Genomic DNA, 17,091 nt, shown 5'->3' with positions numbered 1-17,091 from the left:
AAATAATTGAGAGTCTCAGTAGAAAACTCCACTTTGAAATGGCACCATTATTTTATTATTAGAGCCTTTTGTGTTCAGTTAATTTTGTTTGATATTATTGCAATTTGTTGTATTTTAACAGTTAACTGGAAGCAGCAGAAAGGCAAAAGTAAGCACACTTTAATATCTGTTCATTCATTATTCATTTTCATAATTTTAGTTTAGTTTAGCTTACTTTAGCTTAGCTTTGTTTAGATTAGTTTAGATAAGTTTATCTTATCTTAGATTAGCTCATCTTAGTTTAGGTTAACTTAGTTTAGTTTCCTTTAGTTTAGTTTAGCTTATCTTAGTTTAGTTTAGTATAGATTATTTTATTTTACATTATCTTATTTTAGCTTGGTTTATCTTAGTTTAGCTTCATTTAGTTTAGCTTATCTTAGTTTGAGTTAGCTTAATTTAGTTTAGTTTAGCTTAATTTAGCTTACCTTTGTGTAGATTAGTTTATCTTGGATTATCTTATTTTAGCTTGGTTTAGTTTAGTTTAGCTTCATTTAGTTTAGCTTATCTTAGATTAGCTTATTTTAGTTCAAGTTAGTTTAGTTTAGTTTAGCTTAATTTAACTTAGCTTAGTTTAGCTTAGCTTAGTCATTTACTGGTAGATAAATATACTGATATAGATATACAAATAGACAATAAATAAACATGAAGTTAATTATTTAATTAACATAAAAAACAAAAGGTAAACACAAAAACAAAACAGGACAGAAAACATATAGGCTAAAGCCTTAGCTTATTACACCTACCCTTTAGCATTCATTGTTTTTGTCTGCTCCCTTTAAATCACGAGTACAGTTTTTGAAATATGTAACATCATTGCCTGTTGTATATTTTCCTCTTTTTGTGCAATCCTTCACAGAATACAGATGTAGAGACTAACTCCAAGAAAAAGGGGTAATGAAAGAAGAAATAAAAGTACAGACTTGTATAAACAATATAACCTTCTGATCATCTATCAAAGAGCAAAACTGGTAGTATTCATTTGTTATTTAATTGGTCTTTACAATTTAGGATAGCTGGGGGGCGTTGTTATAAAGTCAAAGCACAAAGGGGAGAAGTTGAGCACATTCTCATTACATCTTATTTTGAAGGTGACATCATCTCACTTCCGGTATCATCCACCGACTCCACTTGACACATTTCGCCCCTTTCCTCTCCAGTTCCCATAGGAACAGCTGACTGACTCCACCTCCACAGGGGAAAAAAGGAAAAGAGGCTCCTATGGGTTTTTATGTTGATTTGTAGATTTTCACACCTGACAGTCAGAGTCACAGATCAGTTTAAAAATAAAGAGGCAGGTAAACAAGTGGGAAAACATCCACACAGATAAACAGCCCAGTCTGATCTCACTGATGCTCCTGTCCTATGAAAACCTGAATCACTTTTATTTGTAGTAAATTAGTTTTATCATTCTAGGATTAATTTCTTGCTCTTTAGAGTCGTGGTTTTTTTGGTGACGATCAGAGCATCCAAATCTGACATCATTCCACAAGAGGAAAATTTAACTCTGACGTGTTTTCCTGTCGCAGTGAGACTAATTAGCGTGGGTGGGAGAAGACACAAGAAGTGACAGACTAAACAGGAAAATAATGGAAACTAATACTCACCCATATTCCCCCGTTCCTCCCATCAGAGACTCATCATCAGCGAAGAGTAACTCATCATCCGCTCTGTTACATCACATCAGTCTCACAAAACAACACAAAAATAAACCCCAGTCCGTTTGTGTCATCTTGTTAACAACAGCTTTTTTTTTATTACAAAAAAAAACCCAGCATACATTAAACATTTTGCGAAGGGGAATGCAAAGATGTTAACAAAAACCTAGCATCGTCCCTCATTTTGTCATTTTATTTTAAATAAAAAAATGTACAAAAGTGCTTACATGGTGCAAATAATGAGAAGTAAAAGGTCTATAAAAGAGGAAGGTAAAGAGGAAAAACAATGTACATTATATCCAACTTCTAAAAACGCAGCAGAGCAGGAGAGAAGCGACTATATTACATTAGCAGTAAAAATAACCCAAAGCTGCTCAGGAGCTGTTCACTAGGTAGTTAATCCTTACACAGCAGGACCGCTCTGTCACTGTCTGCTAACACGGTCTGTAAATCAAACATACCCTATCACTTATCAGGAGGTTAATAAATATTGCTTAAATAACCCACAATGCTCGTGGGTTTCTGTTTAAACTGAGCTATTAGTTTGACTACAGAGTTGGTAAAATCTCCTCTCAAGCCGACAAGCGTTTGCCTCTGGCGGTGATTATGAGCGACATGTTACAGACGATAATAACACAATAAATCTCCCACTGTTTCGCTAATACAATCACAAATTCTTGTGAATCTTAATGGCACTTTCGTCAATAATACCTCTAGATAACTTGTAACTCAGTCCACAGTACAGAAGAGTGAGAAAATTCTAAGTAACAATGTTCATCTGAGCTTTTATTGTTTCTCCACTGTCTGCTCGTTGACAGTTTGTGATGAGCGGAGCTACAGTAAACTGATGTAAGGCTACTCATGAATCCACGCTGATGAGGCTCCTCTTATCACTGACCTGTCCGTTCCGTGATCAGTAACAAAAGCTCCCAATAACTGTTTTAAACCAGACGCTTCCCTGCACAGGTGAGAGTCTGGAGTTTTCTCCCAAATACTGAGGCATGTTGACCGCTTTTCTCCGAGGAGAGGCTCAGTAACTGTTCTCGTGACCTGCTAAGATGTAGAGGTTGCTCAGGGCCGTGGGGTTGTCTGTGGGTCGGCTCTCCAAAACCACCACCCTGCAAAAGAAGAAGACAACACGGTTAGAGCATCACACAGAAATACAGGAGGATGCTGCTTATGGTACCTGGAGAACGTTAAACCGAAGCTGTAATAAAAAAGTTTCATGTCAATCTGGCAACTTTAAAACTGAAATCCTGCTCTTATTTCTATTTTGCAAATCTGCAAGTGGTGCTTTTTGTGGTTTGGTATTGGACGGTGGTCGCATGTGGCTGCAAGTCACTCATCGGTATGTGGAAATTGACTCACCAGTCTGTAAACTGGCTGATGTATTTAAATGTAAACATCAGTTAACATCTAGGAAAAAGTGGAGAAAAATGAGCACCAGCTAAACTTGCATCCTGCTACCCATTGTACAGACGTTGGAAAGTAAATGGTAAATGATAAATGGACTCACACACTGATGGAACAGCCACTGGGAGCAATTTGGGGTTCAGTATCTTGGCCAAGGATACTTTGACATGTGGACTGGAGGAGCCGGGGATCGAACCACCAGTATTTTGATTAGTGGTTGGAAGTGAAATCAAAACAACTTGTCTATTTCTACATGAAGTAATCTTTTAACATTTATTTGCTGTCTTACTGAGCGTTAGATGAGATGATTGATACCACTCGTGTCTGTGTGGTGGAAGTCGGTGCTATTTTTTTGGTTAGCTAACTTTGTATGTGAAGGAATGGAAAACAATGGCATTGAAAATTGAGAAAATGTTGGAAAACACTGAGGTTAATGTATCAGAGCTAAAAACTCCTGCTAATGCATTAATGACAAAACTCAAAGCATCATGTTAGTGGTATCGATACACTCAGGGGGGAGAGTGCACTACCAGTTTATAGTAAACGGCACATTTAGCGTCCTGATGTATCCGTCACAGTCAGATCAGGACGTCAGTAGGTGCATCTTCAGATGCCATGTGGTGGTGACAGATGAGCAGGGAAGCTACAGTCCATACTGTCCGTTCCATCAGATGAAATTACAGAGGCATGGAGAGACACTCAAACCAGGCTGGCAGTGCCCAGGCAGCGGTGAATAAAACATGGGGGGCTGGGCAGAGAGAGGCCTCGCTCCGGTGCCACAGGCAGGGCGGCTTCATCAGGAGCACTGGGAGAGCCTCCCTCACTGAGCAGGCTCTCTGTAAGCTATTGTGTGTGTGTGTGTGTGTGTGTGTGTGTGTGTTTGTGTGTGTGTGGAGCTAAATCAAACCTTGCTGTGTCTGCAGCTGAAACCAACTGTGATGACATCAGTCTGAAACAACTATCTGAATAGTCGTTACTTCATTTGAGCCGTTTAGTTACCAAACATTAGGGGGCCTTGGTTTCTCAAATGTGAGGCTTTACAGTTTTTCTGTTTTGTATCATGAATAGATTAAAGCTGGGGTAGGCAGTTTTATATAAAATGCAAAATAAATGGCAGAATTTGAAAGTACAGCCCTCCTTTTGCAGGTCTCCCCTCTCTGTCTTAAGCCCCTCCCACCAGATGAACACAGGTGTGTGCATGCACTTCACACATGAACCTGTACGAATACTAGTCATTCATTTCAATCATCCTGATCATAACTGTGATCCCGATGTTGTTATGTAGTGGCGATTCTATGAGAATCATTGTCCTGTAAAGCCCTTTGAGATGACAAACTGATTCCAGGCTCTAGCTAACGGAAGTTATATAAACATCAACGTGAATTAGCTGAACTTGAGTTTAGCAGGAGGCCAAACTGTTAGCAACATTTTCTCTGCATCTCTGAAACATTTTGCCGATACTGATGCGTTTTATATCGTTAGTTGTCGGACTCTCTTTTAGACTCTAAGTGATAAGTCTGTCCTCCTTTTTTTGGGTTGCTTTGCAGAGTAAGCAGTAACACCATCTCTCTGAAATCGACATGATTGGCCAAAGTCTTTCGTCACAGGCTAGTTTTTCTTTGGGTTTTGAAGCAATTTCAAGACATCACTTTGGGCTCTGATGAACTAAGGATGAGCATTTCTCACTTGTTTTTGACATTTTCTAGATAAATAGTGACAAAATTATTTATTGACATATCTAAAAATAACTATTTAACATAACACCTTTATGACCGTTAGTGAGGTGTCTAACATTTCACTCAGCTTTCATGTCTCAGCCATCAGAGCATATGAAGCAACAAACATGAAACAGAGTCAAAAGGGCATCCAAGGGTAATGTCAGGGGGGCATTCAGGGGCAGCAGGGTTTAGAGTCATCAGAAGAAAAATCAGAAAGTACAGAAAATATAATCTAAGAACAGACAGATGAAGAAAGTTGTTTTGAGTTACGCTGAAATTAGATAAGAGGCAGGTGAGACCAGCAGCACAGTGAGAGATGTAGCAGAGGCAGCAGGAGATGAGAGCTGTGGCCTCACAGCACAGAAGGGGAGCAGGCTGTTTGCTGGTTTCCAGGTAATAAGACCTGAGGGAGGACAGCCATAACACCAGTCTGGTATTATGGTCATGGGGCTGATAAACTATCCCCACAGTAGTATTTTTAACAACACAAACAAACAGGATAAGTGAGGAAAGATAGAGTGAGAGCCTGTTTGTTTTTATGAGGTGATGTGTTTTCTAAGGCCTCTGGGATTTTTGTTGTACGTGCTCCTCCACTCGGTGTGTTTGATCACTCATCTGCACTGATGTAGCTAAAGATGGAAATATCTCTGTACCAACCTGTCAGATCCGAGGAGGCGGAAGACTCTGCTTGGATCACAGATCTCCTGGGTCACCTGGGGAGCAAAGACACACAAGTGACTTTAACTGACAGCTGGTTTTCTGTTTATCTGAAGTACTGGTGGTGCAGTGAGAGCTTTGAAACACATGAATTTTATAGGATGGATTCACCAGAGCCCCTTAGAGTTCACAAACCCATACATAAAAATATTTAGCATGGGCGGCTCCTGTCTTGAGCTGTGCAGAGACAATACACTTTGATCAATCTTGTATGTTACATTAACTCGCTCTGCACATTTTAAATTGCAGCCAACACGTTTGACTTCTATACTCACAAAACATTACTATTAATTAACTGTAATTTTGTCTGCGTACTGACACACCTGTCAATCAATTTGCGGTTCCCATGCAGTGTTTGAATTTTGGTGGCAGGGTGACTGTTTACATGTGGATCACTTATTGTACCTTTAACAACAAGATGTCTATATGTTTTTTAACAGTCTGTAGGTGACTCTGTGGGTCTGTCTCTAGGGACTCTGTGTAACTGTGTACCGTTCTGTCGCTCTCCTGTTCTAGTCACAAGATGTAGCCTGACACTTTGCAGTGTAAAAGACTGGGGCCCCTTCAAAACACACTCTCACGTGTTGACATGTCATGAAAACTTGTCGACAGATGCGAGATAGTCGACGTGTGACACCTGCTAGGTGTAAGTCCTTGGCCTCGGGAGAGATCTGATCTGTTTAAGTCTAAACGAGAACAAGGTCTCGGGTGTTCAGAGAAGCACCCACCGGAGCAAACACGGATCAATAAGCCTGCCCCCCTTGAATGCCTCCGCTTTTGAGAGGAATCATAACGAGACAAAGGCTGAATTATTTAGTGCTGCTCCCTGTTGTGTGACGGGTTTCGTTTATGATTGAGCATGAATTTTGCATGGCCGCTGACATTTCAAAAATCCTTACTGTGGAGAACTGTCAAGCTGGGCTGGGTGCAGACTCGGCAAACAGACCTTCTGTTTCATCTGAGTGCCACGGGGCCACGTCTGACACGGCGAGCTTTCAAAAGCGTGGCCCCTATCGCTGTATCACTTTTCATAAAAACAGAATGCTTCACCTCCCCGCGATCTCTTGAACTTTTATTCTGCTGCTGAGCGCAACTCGTGATCAGGTTAACATGGAATCCCTCCGTGAAAGGAGGACAAATTCATTACCTCGGCCCGAAACAAAGACACCTTGTGTTGCTCCACCTGAGGTCTAATCTCCTGGGATCACCTACAGCATGTAGCCATGCATATGAACTGCCAGCACTCAGGGTCTTTGTTGACAAGAGCCGGAGGTGTTTGTTCATGTACTGAACAAACAAGCCTGTGTTCACTGCAGGGAAGTGACAAACAAGAGTTTCTACTCTGCAGTCACCGAGAACCCATGAAAAGTGACACCTATATTATAGTATGAATATTGATTTAATGGTGAGTTTTCTGAGTCGATAGGTATCTTTACTTGAACAACTCCAAAGTACTTTATCAAAATTAACTTTGTGAATTTGTGCATCAATGTCACAGCCACCCAGCTGTCATGGTCATGAGATATTTTACCTCATTAGACTTGAAGCTCTTTCCCTGCATGCCGTGTTTCCAGAAGGCCAGAACGCTGTCCTGAAGGCACACTGTCAGAAGACAAAGGAAAAGGCCGTGTGTAAGTGCACAACGGTCAAGGTAGCCACTGAAAGACTGCCAACTTGATTAAGAGGAACAATGCAATTCATTTTGACTTCACAAAAAGCCCTTTTGTAGATGTAACAAACAAGCTTGCTGGATATACAGCCAGCTCCTACTGTACACTTGCCAGCTCGTCATGCTGGGAGTTTTTATATATTTCCCTTGAGAGAATTGAGAGAAGCTTACCAACAGATCCGATGCAGAAGTCGAAGCTGAGCTCAGATGCCAGCTTCTTGTTGGACTTCAGTCGGCCCTGGAGATTAACAATCTTCAAATTTTCTGGGGAGAGAAACAATAAGAGGCTGTGAGAATAATGTCACAGAACATTGATACCTACATCTGGACTATAAAACAACAAGTTGTAGCTGATGAAAAGAGAAACTTACGGTCCAAACACACCAACACTGTGTCTCTCTCCAGCTGGGTGACATGGATTGCGTCCACTTGCTGATGAGCTGTGGGAAGGAAAGCTCAAAGATTACCAATCATGTTCCCCAACATCCTCGGCAATGTACCGTTTATTTGTGATAACTCATAACATCTTCAATTGTTTCATGTAAATTAGTTCTCCATTACTGTATTAGTTATTTTATTATTAAATACTGTAGTTTAGTAACCACACTTTTCACCAGCCTGTTTCACCTCACTACTGAATTTTTCTTCTAAACTGCTGTTCATGTGCAGAGGAAGCAGTAGCACAGTATGTTAGGTCTCAATATGTGAAAGTAAACAGACAGCCTTTTATCACATGCTGTCCCTGGTCGTTCAAAACTTCACAAAAGCCCTTGAAGAGGATGCTGTATCTCACATGATACCAATGTTGAATCCACAAAGATGTGCTGCATTGGACATAGACAGATTTGTTTCTCCAGAAAACGTCCATTCCACCAGGTCTCCACAAAACATGATATGCCTTATTATTGATATTATAGTATTCCTCTTTACATCCAAGCACGTGTTGGACTTACTTGTTCCCATCTCTGTGAACCAGGAGGAGCAGGAGTTGAGGTTGATGGTCTCAAAGCGGACCACCTGGCTCGGCTCGGTGCCCTGGCTGATGGCCACGCACACCAGAGGATACTCCTGCTCCGGGACCACCAGCATCTCAAACACCTTCAGTGGGCTGGGAAGAGGGAAGTCAAAGTGCTGCCGCAGGGAGAGAGAGAAAACATGGAGGTTGGTGTCAATGCTGTGCTGATGTTTAATGATGAGGGTTCCTACACTTCTTTGTAGATATTTCATAATTGACATATGAATAAAAATATGTAGAATCACTTGGAAAAGTTATATAATTTGCTTTTCACGGTGTCTGTGCAGCCTTGTTTATTCACTGTGTCCATGGAAACGTCTTTGAACGCAGCTATAAAAGCACAGTTTCCCAACATAGAAAGGATAGTCTGTTTACGTTCCTGATAACTACATAACTCATAAATGTTTAGACAAGCGTCATTTTTAGTTATTTGTGATATTTGCAGTTCAAAGATGTTGCCACATTTTCTTTCAAACATATTTGGTCATAGTTGTCAGCATTTGATTCAGTTAGAGGACACTTAGAGCAGAGCGGTTTTTGCAGTCTTTGACACACAGATGTAGAGGCAGCTCTGCGTAGGAGTGTGTGCTCAGATGCAGCTGTACTTCTTGCTTTGCTTTCAAAGACATCAAGCTCGCTCTGGTCCACGCTCTGTCATACAGTGGGAAATAAGGGAAATAGTCTGAAAACATAAATATTTTTTCCATACTTATCCAGAACTGTGTAGGAACCCTCAATGATGCTTAGAATTTATTTTGTAGAGGAAAGCTGGTGGCACTTAAGTGTTATGCTTAAAAACGTCAATGCAGAGCCTACGCCGTAGCCTGATGTGCACCTCCCCAGAAATGTAACTAGATGTTGCGGCGACACAGACCTCCTGTCTACTTTTGTAAGATGAAACCATGTCCCTCAGTGCAAACGAAGCTTTTATTTATTTTTTTTAATCTTAATTTGATATACTTTATAAAATTCATTTTTTTCACTCTGTTGTCAATTACACACAGGTCCAAACACACACATGCATAACCAGGACCTATACATGCACTAGGTGGAGGGATGTCAGAGTGGGGCTGCCCATGACAGGCGCTTCGAGCGGTGAGGGGGTTCGGTGGGGTTTGGTGCCTTGCTCAAGGGCACCTTGGCAGCGCCCAGGAGGTGAACTGGCACCTCTCTAGCTACCAGTCCACGCTCCATATTTTGGTCCGGACGGGGACTTGAACAGGCGACCCTCCGGTTCCCAACCCAAGTCCCTATGGACTGAGCTACTGCCCTTACTTTAATTTCACAGACAAGAAACAAATTGTGAAGACAATAAAGCCTCCACAAAAATAGCATTTGAAGTCTTGTGTGTGATTTATCCTGGCTTCACAAGAGCAGAGGACATCTCCGCTTGTTGCAAGGCTAATTTATACAATGTAAAATGCCATAGGCTTGTGCTAATAACGTTAGCATGCTATATTTATTTGGAAAATGTGTTTAGTATAAGACAGTTATTTTGTCAGTGAACCTTGTGAGTTGTATCAGAGCCAAATTTTGTAACGTTACCTTTGTTAAATATTGCTGTTGTCCCTGGCTTCATATGAGTAGAGGAAACTTCTGCTAGCCACTAGGGGTGTAAATCACCAGCTTCATCACGATACGATATTGTATCGATTTGTTTGGATGACGATACAATGTTTGCTGATATTACAAAGTCTGTCACGATACGATTTTGATTCGATTCGATTCAGGAGCCTGCGATCGATATAACGTGATATCATACGCCCATCTAACACAATCATTTACATCAACTCACAAAAACAACTAGAATATGATTTGACCATTTTATTTCTGAGTTCTGTTTGTTGTTTGAGCGGAGGCACGCTTGCCCAGAAATGGTGACACAGACGTGCTATGTGAATTTCAAAATAAATGTGTATCTTTAAGATGACGATATGGATCGATGTTTTCATTTTGCATCAATATAATCGGATCGTTAATCAATGAATCGATGTGGATCGATGTGGATCGATGTATCGTTACACCCCTACTAGCCACTAGGCTAATTTATACAATGTAAACTGCCATAGGCTTGTGCTAATAATGTTAGCATGTTGTATTTGTGAGGAAATGTGTCCAGATAAAGACTGTTTGTGAATGCTGCGAGTTAAAGTAAAGCCGATTTATGTGCTTGTGTTTGAGATCATCTCTATTAAGCCATGTTTAATGTGTGTTTAATGTGTGTTTTGGATCAACTAAACTTTACAACACTTCATAGAAACCTCCGCCACCTACCAGTGTTTTGGAGGTGTAACTGCAGAGTGACACAGACACACCACTGCACAAGGGGGTTGGCCACGTGCGTAGGCTACGGTGTAAGATCTGCCACACAAGTATAAATCCCCCTTTACTGGAACATTTGTGGAGGAACAGTGATGTTTGTGATGACAAAAGAAAGCCATCCACTCACCTTGATGAGCATAAACCTTTGCATGGGCTCATACCACTGCAGCAGGACAATCCCAGACTGCAGTGCTCCGCACAGGTACTTGTGGCCAGTATATGGATTTCTCACTGTAAAATAGAAAAGATTGTATGAAGGTCATTTATAACAGATTATCAGCAGCATATGGGGAGCGAAAACACACAGTAATGAATAATCTGGAAAATTTAATCTATTCAAAACCCCAATTACATAAATGCATTATATTAAACTTCATGAGGGCTTAAAGAACAACAACACTGCAGCAAAGTAAAGGGGGCATGCCCAAAACAGAGATGTCCCTGATGTATTGACACAGTTGATGGAAGGGTGAGTAAATAAAACAGAGTGGTTGGGAGGGAGAGGCCACTCACCAATGCAGCATTTGTGACAGCCCTTTGTGTCGGGGATCTTAGTTGTCAAGGCAAACCTCCTGAGGAGAGAAAACAGTGAAGTTGTTGTGACGACAGTCTTAAAAGAGCTGATGACGTCTAGAATCGGGGAAGTTGGCCAGTGGTACTCCTTTTTTCCTACCACTGCAGCCGTTTGTCACGATGGTAGACGGTGAGGAACAAAAAGACTGCACAGCATGAGTGAAGCAACATGCTTTAAGTTACAAAAGCAGAGTTGTGACCTTATCACACAAGTGACAGGAGTGTTGCTGAGAATGTCACACACGAGACAGGATTAGGACAAACCTATAGTTACCGCCTTGTGGTTGGTCGCCTCCGCCAATCAGTCAAGTTGCAGTTTACATCCATTTCTGTCCAGACTCATTTGTTACCATGACAACAGACTATGCTTCAAATATCAGTGTCGCTACAAATTCTAAAACATGGATGCTTCACACACATCCCCAACCCGGCAGCACAGAAGATCTACACAATCAGCATAGTTTTCAAGGTGTGTCACCAATTCAGTGACTCCCTCCAGGATGCTGCGACTGCAATCATTAATACAAGTTCAGCCAATCCCCATGAATTCTGTGCAGGCCAGCCATGAGGAAATATGGGCAGGGGGACAAAATTTTCAAGAGTGGGCCCCTCTTCCACACCCAACGTGCAGGGTGGTGGTGGTGGCTTATACATCTTTATACTTCCTGCAAATATTACCACATGTATCTTGTATCTACTTGTACTTATATCTACTGTACTTTATCCCAGTTAAGGGCTAACCATAGACCTTTCCATGGTCCCCCCTTGATTTTGGGCCAGGGTCATCTGTACCTTTTGACCCCCCCTGGCAGTGGGCCTGATTCTGTGCAACTTTGCAATTTTGTCCAATCACTGCAACTTTATTGCTAATTTGACTACTTATACAGTCTTTGGTAAAATCTCACTTCATTATAAGGCTGCATGCAGCGGATTGATTCACTTAGCCCCTAATTGCCCCTTTCCCACTCTCTCTGTTTATCTTTAGAGTACTGATGCAAGAGTGTGAGCTCTGGACCTGGGAGGATTGAGACACTAACACACATTAACAGGGCTAACTGTTAGCATCACAGGCCTAACAAACTTAAAAACTTAACTTAAACTTAACGTTACTCAACATTTATTAACGGGTTTAATGTCAGAGTTGAGCTGCTTCAGTGTCAATGTGAAATTGTTAGGACTCTTAAATGGCTTGATGTTGGATGTTAGCTGCAGCTGCTTGCTAGCTCAAGCTAACTGGGCAGAGAGAGCGGAAGATGAGCAGCTTACATAGACAATTTTTCAGTGCTGCTTACAATGCCAGTTACAGCTGATCACTGGCGATCAGCTGTTGCTGCCCCCCATTCCACCCCACTACCATCACAAATATATTATAATTCTGTGGTAAACACTAAATGCTCATAATAATAGACTCAGAATATGAGACAGTGTTAAAACTACTTTTTGCAAGTTTTACTTGTTCTACTTCTTTGTTTATTCCAAAAAAACACCTACAAACATTATCACAGGCACTGCAATTTTTTTTGAGAAGCTGCAGTGAAATCAGGCATGTCAGGCCTCAATAGCCCCAAAACAAGTGAAGAATATTATGATGTCACAGTAATAATGATGTTTGACCTTTTGGATATAAAATGTCATCCATTCATCCATCAGTGTGACATTTTGCCACACTCAGTCAATTAATTCTTGAGTTATGGTCCAAAAGGTGTTCTGTTCGCTCACAGTGACCTTTGACCACCAAAGTTCTTACCATTTAATCCTTAAGTCCAAGTGGATGTTTATGCCAGATGTAATGAAATTCCCTCAAGGGACATATTCCAAAATATTGCATTCATGAGAGTTAGATAGACAATCCAAAAACATAATGCCTCCAGCCACAGCTGTTGGTGGTGCAGAGGCATAAAAACCCGGACATGTTGGTCTCACCTGGGTAGGATTTTGTCTGGGAAGCGGTGAGTCTGGAACTGAGCAGCGAGGCCGGGCTTCTTCAGCTGCTCGAACAGCCCGATGAGATTATGGGAGTACAGCTGGAAGGTTTTCCCTACAGTGGAATATTCAGTCATTAGCTTCATGAGTAAAAACATTCAGTTGAGTAATTAAAGCCAGTTGTTAAAATATACTCATGTTAAATATGACAGACAAGAGCTGAGTAAATTTCCTTCACACTGAAATGATTTTAAACCTAATTTCTGAGTTGCCTCAACAAATTCTGGATCCTATGGTGCAGCTTTCACATGTAGAAATGTTAGACGTGAACAGGGGTAAAAACAGAAGTGTGACGATGATGTGAAGCATGATTACCTTCTGATGAAGCCAGTTAGTAGAATATCAAATCAAGCCAGGCGAGAGGAGGATGGACAGTGTCCAAGGGAAGAGGAGAAGAGAACAGAGGTTAAGTATACCAAGGGGCAAACTGCTGAAGGTAAAACCGAAAGTAGACCTCGCTTTGTAATCCCATCCTTGACTGTTAAGCCGAGAAAAGGCTTCAGCGAGTAAGGCAGCCAAACACAGACAGTTTGGTTTCAAGTGATAGATGATTTGAGCTTTCTGACAACAGATAAAATGTCTGTTTCAATATATTAAAAGCACTACACATGCTTTTGTAGCTACTATACGCTGTAACCTACAGAGACCAATATGTCTGAGTGGACCAGGCTGTAAAGCCAGATGTGTCACTCATGAGTCACTGTGCTACAAGGACACAGTTCCCATAGAGGCTCTCTTACGGCAAACAAAAGAAACAGTTATTTCAGGGCTGCAGATATGGAGTGGCTGTCTTGCCCTCAGGGGCAGTCAGATAACAGGACAAAGAAGCAGCAGGTTATGACAGTGGCCAGTGAAGCAGGACGCTGTGATAAGTTCATCACTTACCAGATAAAGACATCAGGTTGTTGTTGATAACGTACAGCCATGTACACTTCCTCGGGAACAGCTAAAGAGGGAATTAAACAAAGATGATACCATCACCATATAGTTCTAAAAGGAGGGAGTAAGAAGTGCTGATCTATTTGCTTAACTGTCAAATCACAGCTCAACTTCTTTGTGCAGTTACAGTCAAGGCACTTTGTAGTGCGAGCAGTAATCTGTATCCAAAGAGTCAGGAGGGTTGTGTCTTCATTTTCTAGCAGTTTCAAACCAAGAGTTTAGAAGTGTAATGAATGGATTAAACAGTGAGGTTATCTCTTCTGATATAAACTGCAATCATTAGCATGCCCTGCTAACTGTCCTACTACCTACAGTAGTAACAGAGTTACTTTCAAGACCTTATTTTCTGTCATATATAGTGTTATAATGTCAGATGTTCTTATTAAATGTGGCCAAGGTTTCAGATAATGAGGTAAATGTCTGTAAAAGAAATCCCTGTGAGCAAATACCTCAGGCTTCAGACCGTTCTGAATACTCTTCTTCTAAGTACACTGCTAACGTACATGAGGCTACATGCCAACGTCAGGTAAACATGTAATCGTGGTTGTTGATGTTGTTAATTTCTCCCTAATTTCGGATCATATTTTTGTTGGAACATGTCTGGTTGTGTTGAGTTTTATTGGTGATTGTTCCCATGTAGGCTGAATCCATAGCGGTGTCTAGGGTTGGACTATGACCTTTGGATGCTGCATGTTGCGCATGTTTGTGCCAAATTTTAGGAAATTCCCTTGAGGTGTTCTTGAGATGCTGAGTTCAAGAGAATGAGATGGACCATCCACCCATACAGACAACCCAAAAACATAATGCCTTCAGCAGCTGCTACTGCCCGTGTGAAGGCATAAAAAAGTATGTGTAAGACCCGAAAACGCTAACCAATCAGAACAGACTGGGCTTTTTTTAGGAGGGGGGCTAAAAGAGATGGGTGCTAAAAGGATGCATCTGAGACAAAGGGTGTATACAGGTGTTCCTGCACAGACAGTATGAGGAAAATAATGTGTTTTTCAACCGTTAAATATGCCAACATGTTCTAGTAGAACCCAAAATACAAAAATGAATCTGAAAATGAGCATTAAAGTTCCCCTTTACACAAAGTAATTCTTTTAACTAATACTGGTTATAATTAATGTTTTTTAGATTGATTTTAGCTGCTGTTACCTGCTCCATTGTGGCTTCATGCAGCTCATTAAGATTCAGCGTATAGATGCCATCCTCTGTCCCAAAGATTAGGTACTGATCTAGAAGGAAAACATTGAAAAATATAAATATGTTGGCTGGAATAAACCATGTTTATGTGGAGCGCTTGTTGCATGAAGCTGCACCTTTGGTGTCAGGATGAATCCATGATGTGGCACAGTTGATCTTCAGTGGACAGCCATCAAACACTTTAGAGAAACAGGCTCCCATCTGAAATGAAAAGCAGCGTGGCTTATAAAGGGCTGGCTCAGTGAAGCGCTAAAATGTCAGCCAGGGTTTAATGAGCTGGAGCTGAGCAGCGGAAACCACAAAACAGAACGCTCTGAGGACCCCAAATATCTACAGAATGTACAGCAGCAGCTCAGACAACAGTTTAATAACAGTGCCTATGAAACCAGGCCGGCAGGGAAGAGCGGAGACTGTGAGGGACAATGCAGAGGATTCACTCACCAGCACTTTGGGAGTGGGTGGAAGACCGTTGATGGCTGGTTTCTAAGGAGGAGCAGAGGAAAAAACAAACCATAAGATAACATAGATGAAGAGCACACAGACAATTTAGCAGCTTAATTTAGCTCCAGTGTCAACAATGAGCCAAACAGAAAACAATATGGTCTGTTTTCTTTTGTTCTGTCAAAGTCAATTAAATGTTAAACATGAGCTGATGCCAAAATTCCCTCTTTAGCTGTTAGTGTTTGGATCTGATGAAGGAAAAACACCATATTTGAGGTTTCGGTGCAAGGCCAGCCAGCTAGTTGGAGACACCTCCCATATAAAACATAGGTTCTTAGACCACAGATGACATTTACATCCTAAAACCCCTTGAAACTACAAAAGAAATGTGGCTGTCATGATTGAAAAACACACTGCAATGTAATATTGTGGATCATCTTCAAACTCACAGGGAATTCCTTTTTCTCCTTCCGGTGCTGTCGGTTGGGTGGCTGTTTGGGGCTGCCTCCATTCACACACTCATCTGAATCATTATCTGTCATCAGAGAGCAGGGAGATGAAAATTACATTTGTATCACACAGTGTTAATCTTGTAAACAAAAACACTGACTGAATATGTTTTTTTAATGATGATGAGATAGCAACAATGTCATCAAACTCTGTGACTGACCAACATGCAATGTAGTTGATGAAAATAGACATGATTAAATGTAGTTTAAAAAATAGGAACTACAAGCATCTCTCTTTATTTTCACTGACAAAAAAAGAGGAGACAGCTTTTTTTTAATGCAGTAGTTCCATTTCCTGTGCTTTGAGGACTTGGACTAACTTACTCACTTGAGTTAAAATAACAATGACAACGACAGGGCTGTCTGAATGTATTACTTAAACTGATACCATCAGACCTCTTGTCCAGACCCTTTGTGCAAAGCTGCATTCTTAATCATTTAACCTGTGTTTTTCATCAAATAATGATGAAATAAAATCTTATGTGAAACAAATTTGACTATAATTAGAAAATTATTGGCTTTGGCTTGACTAGTTTGAGTGAAATATTCAATATGATGAGTGAAAAATGACAACAGCATTCATGGACTAAAACTAGACAAAAATAGTTAGCGTTTTCTTTGGCTAAGAGTCAAGTCAACTAAGACTTGACTTAAAAAACAAACAAACAAAAAACTACGAGATCCAGTTGAACAGAGGAGGAAATTATCTTAAAAAATACTTTTGTGTTTGTGTAGACAGGGCCTAAATATGATAAAAACTAACAAGGAAATTTGACACAGGACTAAAAATAAACAAAAAACCCCAGCTAATTTAAATTAACACTAGCTGCATGAATATTATTTGTACTGTCAAACACGTGGAATCTAAATCCAAAGATCAGACACATTTACATCA

General features: G+C 40.8%; 1 protein-coding gene across 7 annotated transcripts in view; it reads right to left on the bottom strand.

The window, feature by feature from the left end:
• Nucleotides 1-1,770: 1,770 nt before the first annotated feature.
• map4k5 (mitogen-activated protein kinase kinase kinase kinase 5) overlaps nucleotides 1,771-17,091 on the bottom strand; it is a 44,269-nt gene continuing 28,948 nt past the window's right edge. For all 7 annotated transcript variants that reach the window (XM_078175236.1, XM_078175237.1, XM_078175238.1 and 4 more), the window contains 14 exons: nucleotides 16,137-16,222; nucleotides 15,688-15,729; nucleotides 15,363-15,447; nucleotides 15,199-15,278; nucleotides 13,990-14,050; nucleotides 13,045-13,159; nucleotides 11,062-11,120; nucleotides 10,676-10,779; nucleotides 8,165-8,342; nucleotides 7,583-7,651; nucleotides 7,383-7,475; nucleotides 7,074-7,144; nucleotides 5,483-5,538; nucleotides 1,771-2,812 (listed from right to left, as the gene is read on the bottom strand). In XM_078175236.1, the coding sequence (XP_078031362.1) occupies nucleotides 2,725-2,812; nucleotides 5,483-5,538; nucleotides 7,074-7,144; nucleotides 7,383-7,475; nucleotides 7,583-7,651; nucleotides 8,165-8,342; nucleotides 10,676-10,779; nucleotides 11,062-11,120; nucleotides 13,045-13,159; nucleotides 13,990-14,050; nucleotides 15,199-15,278; nucleotides 15,363-15,447; nucleotides 15,688-15,729; nucleotides 16,137-16,222 (1,187 nt within the window). In that variant the 3' untranslated portion in view covers nucleotides 1,771-2,724. The remainder of the gene's footprint in view (nucleotides 2,813-5,482; nucleotides 5,539-7,073; nucleotides 7,145-7,382; nucleotides 7,476-7,582; nucleotides 7,652-8,164; nucleotides 8,343-10,675; nucleotides 10,780-11,061; nucleotides 11,121-13,044; nucleotides 13,160-13,989; nucleotides 14,051-15,198; nucleotides 15,279-15,362; nucleotides 15,448-15,687; nucleotides 15,730-16,136; nucleotides 16,223-17,091) is intronic.

The sequence above is a fragment of the Epinephelus lanceolatus genome, chromosome 15, assembly GCF_041903045.1.
Source record: "Epinephelus lanceolatus isolate andai-2023 chromosome 15, ASM4190304v1, whole genome shotgun sequence".
Lineage (NCBI taxonomy): Eukaryota > Metazoa > Chordata > Actinopteri > Perciformes > Serranidae > Epinephelus > Epinephelus lanceolatus.
Note: the sequence above shows the minus strand (reverse complement) of the source record. Positions and strands in the feature narration are given on the sequence as shown.